Source organism: Hesperophylax consimilis, chromosome 1 (genome assembly GCF_061612785.1).
Source record: "Hesperophylax consimilis isolate HC1 chromosome 1, BYU_Hcon_1.0, whole genome shotgun sequence".
NCBI lineage: Eukaryota > Metazoa > Arthropoda > Insecta > Trichoptera > Limnephilidae > Hesperophylax > Hesperophylax consimilis.
Window position 1 is genome coordinate 22,921,848 of NC_142836.1, and position 12,158 is coordinate 22,934,005.

Sequence of the window (12,158 nt, forward strand, 5' to 3'; positions counted from 1 at the left end):
CAGACGGTTGGGAGCAGTAGGGACTCTTGTGCGGTATTCATATAAAAAAAACATGATGGATGGAAGTGAGGCCAGTGAGGCATGAAACTGTCAGATGAAGGATGAAAGTAGACTTAACCCATTAATACACAGATTATTTTTTTATTGAATTCCTTTAATATTTTTGGTGTAATTAGACCCAAGTGAAAATTAACAATTATTTTTTAAAACTTATTTTTCTCTGTAATAATGGGTGCCACCATATGGTATCGCTGAGTGGATATGGGTACAATTGGTGCAAAATATGATAACAAATAAAAATCCCAATTATCTCAAATCAACGGTTAAAACAATATATTTTCAAGGTTTTTACAATATTATAACCGCTTAAAAATAACATTCTTGTAGGAAGAATGTTGCAAAAAAGCATTGAAAATGGAAAATTCATTGAGAAAAGCATTTAAAATGCAAAATGCAAAATGGTTTTTAGAAAAGCATTTAAAATGCAAAATGGAAAATACCCATTTTGCATTTCCATTTGAAATGGATTTATTTGAAATAAAGCACATCTCTGGTAACTATTTAACCTAATTTTTGTTTCATCAATATAAATGACTTTACATTACCTTTTAAAGGTGTGTTGAATTGTCATTTTGAGGAGTTATCATGGAACCGATAGTACAAGTAAAAAAGAAAAATAACTTTTTTCGAAATTCTTTCAAAATTTGAGACTGGAAAGTTAAATGAGTTGACCCCAAAGTTTGACACGTTAGTGGTGACCAATGGAGGAACCTTGGATTTTTTGTTCACAATGACCTGCACAAAGCTCACCCCATAAACCCGGGCACCCTTGCTAAGTCATCAAACGTAGCGAACCAACTTGGGGTGACCTACTGAAATTGGAGGAGCTAACGATCCAACCGATTTTTATAAAATTATTTTAATTGGATTATGATATTACGAGTCTCCCTTGTCATTTCCCCACATTAAAAAAATAGATATCATTACGATAATTTTTTTAAAAAACGCAATGCCGTATAGCTTGCCCCTAACGAATTGTGCCAATAAGAGAAAACTAAGTAATTGAGATTTTTACGACCGAAATAAAAAAAACAACGACCTCATTATTTAATTTAAATAGGCCGGTGACGAAAATTGGACGATATTATTATTTTTTATTCACCAAATTTTAGTACCTACATACATAGCGAGAATATTATTATTTATCGTCAGATTCTGCCGACCCTACCTGTGAAAAGAGTCAAGTTGTGATTCCTCGTAGTTCAAATTTTTGTGTTACGATTTACAACCAATTTTCATATCAGACACGGGACGTTAAAGGTTATAATAGCGTACATTACTAATATTATCAGTTACGTATTAACATAGAAACGACAAAGCGCCATCTGTTATTATAAAATCAAAGTTGATAATTGTAAACTTGTCGGTCAACAGATGTCTCTCAATAACATCCTTCATTCTAAACAATATTCGTAGTAACATAACCAAGAAATATCGTGAACTATTTTGATAGTTTGTATATATCTGCAGAAATTAAATAGAAAATGGTTTTAATGGAGTCATAAAATTTTATGTGATGGTGCCCATGACTGATGGCTTCGCAAATACAACATGGACCCATCATGCAACAAAAGTTAGAAGAAATCGACTATGATGAAATTCAGAAAATACAAGTAAGTTTGCAGATTATTTTCAGTAACGAGCTGTCAAATGAATGCTTAATACATTACTCCTAGCCACAGAAAGATTTATATGGAGAATAAATTATCCTATCTTGCTTAATTGATCGAATAATATTGTTAAGGAAAATGGTTGTCAAGCCATTGTAAATAAATATTTATTTGACATCCACAGGTGGTGGGAAAGGGCGCTTTCGGGGTAGTATGGAAAGCACTATGGAGAGGAACTCATGTGGCTGTGAAACATATAAATTCCGAGGCAGAACGAAAGGCATTTAGTGTAGAAGTCCGGCAGCTGTCAAGAGTGTCTCATCCAAACATAGTCAAGCTGTATGGGGCTTGCACTAAGGGCCATGTTTGCCTCGTCATGGAATTTGCCGAAGGAGGCTCGCTGTACAACGTTCTGCACTGTAATCCCAAACCTAGATATAAGGCCGCCCACGCCATGAGTTGGGCTAGACAATGTGCTGAGGTAACTTACATTGAATTCATAATCTGTATTGTTGTAATTATCAATGTTATACTCTAAACTTATCAGGCGTTGTGGTAATTATTAGTTTAATGTCTTCCATGCCTGAACAACATGCTAAAATGCACTAATTGTTGCACAACAGCTGATCGGAGTTCCATATCAGTAAGCAGGCAGCCACAATAATCATACCTTTTTATGCTAACAAACCTTTCCAACTTTATAATATTGACAATTTTCTGTGAAGTTTTAACAATTCTACCCATTCTCTAAATTTTTTATAATTTCTCCACCTACAGCTACATCTGAAAAATACGATGAAGAGCAAATATAGTGCCTTATTTGCTTTTTATAAGTGTACCTATTCATGTAAGATATTATATTAGTTTGCAATAGAAATATTTTTTTATGAATACCTCAAACATTGCAACAGGCAAAGTTCACAGAAGACGTACCTATCATATTATTTAATATTACCGCAATTTAATGCTCCATTTTTTGGTAAAGATGCATGTTAGTGCAAACATCACCCTGAGACCTTCAGCAACAAAAAAATAGGGTCTAACTAAATTTTGCATGGTCAACCAATGCAAAAAAAACCAGAGCACTGACAGCAGTTGTGTTATGTACAAGTAGGTATGCCTAAAAATGATCATATCAATGACGTTACAATATAAATAGACGCGCCGTAGAAATTTCAATGTGGTAAGCAAAAAGTATGTCAATTGCAGTACTTTAGATGTCTTAGTTCTATCATGCGTCTTGTAAGGTCGTCTGCTAACCCTAAGTAAATTGCCTTTGAAAAGTGCCAAATGCCCTTGTGTGTGTGATGAGAAAGTGTTTTAACTAAACAGTGTTAGAAAGAGATAATACCAAGCTTTATATTTAAATCTAGAAGTTTAACCACAGAATAATTAAAATGTACTCCTCTATGAAGCCTAAGGTTCCGAAAATAATTTGAAAAAAAAAATAGAATTTTTTTTATTTTTTTATGTATTATTTTTATATGAAGCAACACAAAAGTGAGGTGGCAATGATGTTTATATGTAATACGTTTGTCTAAAAAAATGTGTTTTTTTTGGTTATCAGTAATTTTTGTAGTGTTGTGATGAAAAAACGTAAAGTGAGCCATTTTTAAAACTTTTTCAAGTTTGCCTTAAAAAATTTTATTTATCAAAATCATGCGTTTATTATCACCTTTCAAAAACAGTTTTATGTTTTTGGCTAAATATAGAATAGTCCACTATTTGGATTTTATTGCAAAGTGGAAATACAAAAAAATTCTCCGACCTTCTTATATTCTTTAATGTTTATATTTGTCATACATGAGCAACGTTTGAATTAAGTATTTACTGAAACGTAACATAAGAGTGTTTCTTATTTACCACATTTTATATAAATTTTGTGAGACAATAACAAGTCTAGATATATTGTAACGTCATTGGTTGATATTGTTTAAAAAAAAATTGTAGTTTATCTCCAACTGACCATTTACTATTTGATAATATATCGTCAGTTTTCCTGTTTGTTCAGCAAATAATATATTATTTTTGTTATTTTACGATGCATTCCAAAATCGAAATTGTGATTTGTAAGAGTAATGTCAGTCATTATGTTTATAATATTTAATTTAATTTGGTAGTTGGGTATGGGTACCGCCGCCCCAGGAACCATTTATTGGATAACCAACACCCCTGCCATAGGTCACCCCAAGTGGTTCGCTTCGTTTGGTGACTTAGCAGGGGTGCCCGGGTTCATGGGGTGAGGTTTGTTTAGGTCTTTGCCCACCTACTGCGTGGCTGGCCAAATAGGGAGAGACTTGTTGAGGGAGACCTTTAGACCTCTCCATCTGGACTCTCGACCCATCGCATTGAACCGCAGTGGGAGGGATGGATTCATACGTTAGTCACTCCTGGACACATTGACCCCGAGATTCCAAAGCAACCCTTTTTTTCTCTCCTATCTTTCCCTAAAAAGACTCCACACAGCATCCCCAAAGATGACATAGGACCTGAAGTAATTCAGGGAAATCAGGGCCTCCTATGTGGAGCTTATGTAATAAAATCATGTGATGTAATTGCCAGTAAAAAAAAAAAGAGTAGGCTGAATGTTTGGAAATTAAAACATTTTAATATGTAGGTATGTAGGGGACTTGTTATTTTCTAAATGATTTTATTTATTTATCAATTCACTGTACTTAATCTTTTCATTTTTCAGGGGGTTGCATATTTACATTCAATGCGCCCAAAACCGCTTATCCACCGGGACCTGAAGCCTCCGAACCTGCTGCTGGTGATGGGCGGGTTGAGGTTAAAGATCTGTGATTTTGGAACAGCGGCCGATAAGGCAACCTACATGACCAATAATAAAGGGAGTGCAGCTTGGATGGCTCCCGAGGTATTGTTTTACATGTTTAAAGATTGACAAACATTCCAGGGTTACAAATAAACTGACAATATTTGAAAAACTCCTATTACACGATAAGAAAAAAGATCAACCCATAACAAACACATAACCCAAACAATCGAAAAGCGGTGATCAAAAGTTTTATAGGTGACGAATTAGTAATACCCCAACATTAATAAACTCCATACTACAAATAACAGACATGCAGTGTTTATATTTTCTGTAATTAAATTGAAATCATTACAGAATATATAAACACTGCACGTCAGTTATTTGTAGCATAGAGGTTATTACTAATTTGTCCTTTATTTTACATATGACCTTTAAAACATCTTATCACCGCTTTTACTTCTTTGAACGTTGCTACTGAACTCAGATTGTCGTCGTGTTTTAACTTTTGAACAAATTGTGTTTAGCTGACAAGCATAACAACATCACTGTTATGCTTGGCATATGACCACAATTTATGATTGCTGATTGAGTGAGAATCGATGTAAAGGGTTTCCGAGTTATCTACTAATAATTCTGGGGCTTAAAGTCAAGCAACGTTATCCACAAAAAACCATACCAATATGTAATAATAATTTTGCAGTATGTTTTTTTGTAGATAACATTGTTTGACTTTAAGCCCTCGTCGGTATTTTTTTTGTCAAAAATGTTTTTTGACTTTAAGCCCTAAAATTGCTTCCATGTTTTTGGTAGATAACATTGTAGCCCTCGATTCAATTGTAACAATTCAAAATGACACTGACAATCATAGACAATCGATATAAAATGTGACGAGAGTTTGATAACCCTACCTAAATAAAACTTTAGTTAAGAAATTACTATTAGTTTCCTGTATAAATAAGTGGTACTGTGTTATTTCATCCTTTGGTATTATATTCTGATGTTTCTCATTTCAGGTGTTTGAAGGATCATCATATACGGAGAAGTGTGATGTTTTCTCGTGGGGAATTATACTGTGGGAGGTTTTGTCGAGGCGGAAACCTTTTGATGAAGTTGGAGGCTCGGCTTTTAGAATTATGTGGGCAGTTCACACAGGTTTCTATATTATTTATACGCTACCATAGACATAAGAAACAGTAGACATGTCATAACACAACTTCTGAGTATCATTTCGACGAGCTGGAGGCAAACCACATTGCAATAATTTTGGCACTAAGATTTGATGTCTTGAATAAATTATGACATTATTTGTACATTGACCGTCAGCTAGCAAACAATGAAATAACCAGACCTTGCACAGAAAAGTAAAGTTTGCTAAAATAAGTTAACGGTTTGCAATGTAATCTATTGTGGGACTTTTCTGCGCAGGGTCTGAATGTATGTTTTCCAACCTAACTAACTAATACTATCACATGGGGTTGCATAGTGATACAAAATAATCTATTGCTATAGAATCATGCCATGCATTGATATGCCTTGTGCACTTTAATACTATAAGTAGGGTTGGATAAAATGCTATAGAATCATGCCATGCATTGATATGCCTTGTGCACTGTAATACTATAAGTAGGGTTGGATAAAATGCTATAGAATCATGCCATGCATTGATATGCCTTGTGCACTTTAATACCATAAGTAGGGTTGGATAAAATGCTATAGAATCATGCCATGCATTGATATGCCTTGTGCACTTTAATACTATAAGTAGGGTTGGATAAAATGCTATAGAATCATGCCATGCATTGATATGCCTTGTGCACTTTAATACCATAAGTAGGGTTGGATAAAATGCTATAGAATCATGCCATGCATTGATATGCCTTGTGCACTTTAATACTATAAGTAGGGTTGGATAAAATGCTATAGAATCATGCCATGCATTGATATGCCTTGTGCACTGTAATACTATAAGTAGGGTTGGATAAAATGCTATAGAATCATGCCATGCATTGATATGCCTTGTGCACTTTAATACCATAAGTAGGGTTGGATAAAATGCTATAGAATCATGCCATGCATTGATATGCCTTGTGCACTTTAATACTATAAGTAGGGTTGGATAAAATGCTATAGAATCATGCCATGCATTGATATGCCTTGTGCACTTTAATACCATAAGTAGGGTTGGATAAAATGCTATAGAATCATGCCATGCATTGATATGCCTTGTGCACTTTAATACTATAAGTAGGGTTGGATAAAATGCTATAGAATCATGCCATGCATTGATATGCCTTGTGCACTTTAATACTATAAGTAGGGTTGGATAAAATGCTATAGAATCATGCCATGCATTGATATGCCTTGTGCACTGTAATACTATAAGTAGGGTTGGATAAAATGCTATAGAATCATGCCATGCATTGATATGCCTTGTGCACTTTAATACCATAAGTAGGGTTGGATAAAATGCTATAGAATCATGCCATGCATTGATATGCCTTGTGCACTTTAATACTATAAGTAGGGTTGGATAAAATGCTATAGAATCATGCCATGCATTGATATGCCTTGTGCACTTTAATACTATAAGTAGGGTTGGATAAAATGCTATAGAATCATGCCATGCATTGATATGCCTTGTGCACTGTAATACTATAAGTAGGGTTGGATAAAATGCTATAGAATCATGCCATGCATTGATATGCCTTGTGCACTTTAATACCATAAGTAGGGTTGGATAAAATGCTATAGAATCATGCCATGCATTGATATGCCTTGTGCACTTTAATACTATAAGTAGGGTTGGATAAAATGCTATAGAATCATGCCATGCATTGATATGCCTTGTACACTTTAATACTATAAGTAGGGTTGGATAAAATGCTATAGAATCATGCCATGCATTGATATGCCTTGTGCACTGTAATACTATAAGTAGGGTTGGATAAAATGCTATAGAATCATGCCATGCATTGATATGCCTTGTGCACTTTAATACTATAAGTAGGGTTGGATAAAATGCTATAGAATCATGCCATGCATTGATATGCCTTGTACACTTTAATACTATAAGTAGGGTTGGATAAAATGCTATAGAATCATGCCATGCATTGATATGCCTTGTGCACTGTAATACTATAAGTAGGGTTGGATAAAATGCTATAGAATCATGCCATGCATTGATATGCCAGGTGCACTTTACTAAAATTAATACACAGATAATTGTTTCTTTTGCTTTCATAATGTTTTGTATTCCTCTGCGGTAATATATATTTTATGTCGCTTAATTTCCATGTTTATTTATTTATTCACGGTAAAATTAATGAACCCTTAACTTTTTTCAAAAGCAGCGATGGCGATAGCGAAAATGGCTATGCCATACTTAGTAATGCAAAATCATGTGTTTTTGGTTTGAAAATTTGGTCGCCTAGAAATATTTCAGATGCTTTAATTAAATACTGCGAGTAGAATACATCTTGGCCTTTGAAATAATGGAGTATTTTTTAGATAAGTCTTTTTATAAGCCCAGAAAAAATAATGTATAAAGCCTATGAAAACTGCTTTAAAGTTCAAAACCTCCTACTTACGAAACCATTTTCGGTTATGATTTTATTGTATAATGTGGCAAATTAAGTTATTTATAAAATGATCTGAAAAAATTTTAATATTTATGCCTGAACATCCACAAAATAAAATAAAAGGCACTTTTTGGCCATGTTTTTTTCTTGCATAAATCAAAACAGGCGGATGGTGTTAAGCGGGAATTTAAACCTTATCGCCATCTACATAAGGGGTGTTATTGATAGCGGCCCGATTTAAAATATTACACGACGTAGTGCATCGCCTTAAGCACTTAATTATATTATGTGTGAAATTATTCATATAGATTAATTATATTTAAGAGGTTGCCGACTATGACATCCCCATTCCCGGTTATATTGTGTGACTGGTGACAAGTACCTGGCTAAGCAGGTCTAGTCACTAACAACTAAAGTCATTTCAAGCAACCAGGCCGATCCTGAGTATCTACTTCGTTGAATAACTATTTTAACACACTTCTGGCGGGAAGGGTAGTTCTATCTTTTACCCCGGTCCTACTTGAATGGCGGAAAAGGCATTGCTGTCTGATAATTTTATATAAATACTAGTGGGCCCGGGCAGATCTTGTCCTGCCATAGACCGCATTTTATATAGACCTCATACATTGAATACGTGCGCTGGTCACATCCATCGTAGATATTGTTTTGACGTTTCATTTGATATCGATCATTTCAGCAGATTGTGATTATTGTTCAGTACGATAAAACATTAAGTAAAAATGCGACCGGTACCGTTCTATACACTTAAAACTGCCTTAAAGTATATGTATTTCACAATATAACAGATTGCCGTACGAATACGACCCATAGAAAACACTTTCGATATACATTTTTTATTTAATTTCTTATTCATCTCATATTAAAGTGTAATAAATAAAATGAAAATTCCTAATTGACAAAGGATAAAAATTAAATGAGGTAAATAAAGATCGATTCTTAAGTCTACACAATATTGTTGTTTTAAATTATAGTAATAAATTTTAATTTACTGTAGTGCGATTTTGTGAACAATATTTGTCGTCAATTCGTCTTTTGCCAATATGAATAGATAAAGCTTACACAACTTAAAAATGAATTAAGGTCAGCCGGGGTAAATCCGTCTACGGGGCTATTGCGTATATCCATCCTGCTTCGTTTAATGTTTACAATAAGTGTAATTATATCCATCTAGCGGTTTTCTTGTGTATTATGCCATAACTCAGAAGTCTGCAGGCAACGCTTTTGGCGACAGGTTGGAAGTAATTCGCCATTTTATATTCTTGAATATCTCTGTGATCACTAGAGTGTGGAGTTTGAATTTACGGTGAGTTAAGAAAAAGTAATAAGGTTTTCAATTAAAATAATTATTTTAAAGAAACCATTGCGTATTTTGGAGATACGACAACTGAAAAAATACGATTAATTAGTAGTGACTCGGGGTAAATGCGACTATTTTTTTGAGGCAAATGCGTCTAGTAGGCGCAATTACCCCGTTTCCAGATATCGACAACCATAAATGGTATATTTTTTCAATTGTGCATTGAAGCATATTCTTTCATTATTTATTTATTTACTTACATAAGTAAGTAAAGTATAATACATCTGTAATATAAAAATTAATATTCGTTTGTTTGTTTGTTTGTTTGTTTGTTCGTACCCTATGCGCGGCCATAACGTTCATCCGATTGCGATGAAACTTTGGAAATATGATGTGCGCATACTCGGGATGGTTATAGGATAGTGAGCTCTGGCGTTATGAAATTATTTCCAACACTTTTCATACGATTGCGATTAAAATTTCATCCGATTGCTATTAATTTTTTTTGAATTGTGGTCTACTTGCCCTTCTATAAATAGTATTTAAGCTATTTTCCTATTGCATAAAGCCATAGCTAAAATCTCTGGTAATGGTTAAAAATTGCCAAATTACCTTAAAATAATATATATTTTTAAATTATTATAACAATAATTATTGTAAGAGAAGAATAATGCAAATTGAAAAATCTCACGAGAAAAGATACATGCCGCCAATGGGACTCGAACCCACGGCCTTCTGCTTACCTTATTTACTTATTTTTTAAAATACCAAAGGTTTTAACCGCTGTTTTTAATATACCGCGTGTGTTTGAAACAACTCAAACTAGAAAAAAAGTGAGTCGCAATATATTTAAAAAAGATAAGTTCCCTATACATATTCTCTTGATATCATATAAGATATATGTATATATCTAAATATTTGATTTACCCCCATAAATAAGCAGGGCTTGTGTGTATGGGGGGGGGTTCCATCTATCTAATTATGTAGGCACATAACTAAAGGTTGGCAATGCATGTTTAGTAGAAGGGGTAAATGCGGCATTCACTAAATTGACGCATTTGCCCCGAAATTTCTAAAAACAATATATTTCGGCTGTCATTATCTGGAAATATATTGTTATATTTTGATCAGAAGTAAAAATGTATGAACAATTAAGATAATAATATTTGTTATTGGAATTTGAAATTTAGGTATGAAAAATACATCTTTGACGCATTTACCTCATAGAGGGGCAAATGCGGATAATTTCCATTTTTTACTTTCACTTCATTTTAACGAAATCAAGAGGATTTTGTTAATTAAAGCAAACATTTTCTGATAAACAAATTATTGTTGATGAGTTATTCACAAAAAAAACAAATTAAAATCCAATGAGTTGCAGTCAGGTGATCTGTAAAGATGACTGTCAAAAAAAATCAAAAAAATATGACGCAATTGCCCCTACTGACCTTATGACTTTTTTTTCCCATATAAATATTCCTATGATAAAGCTGAAAAAAACTCTTGTTCTTTTGTAATGAATTGTGCGTAAACGAAAAACAAAATTTGTAATGTAATAAAATACATACATTTTAAGTTTAGATTTCTCCCCCATGACTACAGTGTAAAGACAGGCGAACTATATTGTATGGTTGGGCAGCTTTGTGAAGCGGGTTAAGATAGGGACTGTAAGAACAGAAGGAGGAAAAACGGTTGCCAGTAGCTTGTTGTTGCGAGTTTACAAAAACCTGTTCAAGAAACGACCCTCTCTCATGTACCCAACATCAACTGTGAAATGTTGTTCCGCTCATGTCCGTCGAGTTTAGCGCACATGCACCGGTGCAGAGGGGATCAATGCTGCTAACTCCTTTGAGCAGGCTCCATTGAAATACCTGTAAAACACACTCAACTTGCCTACCTTCATTCTGTGCATTAGAGATAGCAATCAGTCTGTTAACAATTGAATTTGTGATTAATTAACTTTATTATTATTTTGTTTTCAGGACAGCGACCACCTCTAATAGAGAACTGCCCGCCGCCTATAGAGAACCTTATGACGCAGTGCTGGCACAAAGTCCCTGCAGAGAGGCCCAGCATGCATGAGGTGATGATCTTCATTTTCCTTATTTAATTATAATATTTGGATCATTTATATAGTGCCCTTTTCATAAAAAATCAACTTAAGGGCGCTTTACAATGTAATTTATCTATATATAACCTATACCCTATGAATTTAACTTCTTACAGTTAAGATTTATCACTAGTGACTGACAACTAAGACTAATTACTGCCCGTGCTGCCAATAGTAAGATACAAAGTAATATCAAGAACGCTTGATAAGGGTGACCAGGTTGATGTTTCTTATTTTGGCCCTGAAAAAGTAACAAATCCATCGACATGGATTTCCTCAGGGGTCTATCCTTGGACCGGTTTTGTTTCTGCTATTCATTAACGATATTGGTTCTGTCATCATTCATTTGCAGTATTTACTTTTTGCAGATGACTTTAAACTATATCGTTCAATTAAAAACCTTCTAGAAACTATATTGTTTCAATTAAAAACCTTCTTGAAACTATATCGTTCAATTAAAAACCTTCTTGCGTTCTTTTTCAACACGATATTGACTGTCTAAGCTTCAGTACACCTAAGTGCAGTATCGTCTCGCGTACAATATCGAAGAATCCTGTTTTTGATTATGAAATTGTTTTCCGACGTTAAACCAAATCAAAGAGGGGTTATTAATAAACTAACAATATTATTTATAAACTAACTTTTCACGAAAAAAAAAAACTATTTAGTAAGCAGAGCGTTCAAGCTTCTTGGCTTCGTAATTAGA

At 34.0% G+C, this 12,158-nt stretch overlaps 1 protein-coding gene across 2 annotated transcripts in view; it reads left to right on the forward strand.

Annotated features, from left to right (window-relative positions):
• The first annotated feature begins 1,437 nt into the window (after window positions 1-1,437).
• Window positions 1,438-12,158, forward strand: part of Tak1 (TGF-beta activated kinase 1) — a 76,892-nt gene continuing 66,171 nt past the window's right edge. For both annotated transcript variants that reach the window (XM_089631077.1, XM_089631083.1), the window contains exons 1-5: window positions 1,438-1,673; window positions 1,855-2,151; window positions 4,366-4,545; window positions 5,460-5,598; window positions 11,325-11,425. In XM_089631077.1, coding sequence (XP_089487203.1) covers window positions 1,593-1,673; window positions 1,855-2,151; window positions 4,366-4,545; window positions 5,460-5,598; window positions 11,325-11,425 — 798 coding nt within the window. In that variant the 5' untranslated portion in view covers window positions 1,438-1,592. The remainder of the gene's footprint in view (window positions 1,674-1,854; window positions 2,152-4,365; window positions 4,546-5,459; window positions 5,599-11,324; window positions 11,426-12,158) is intronic.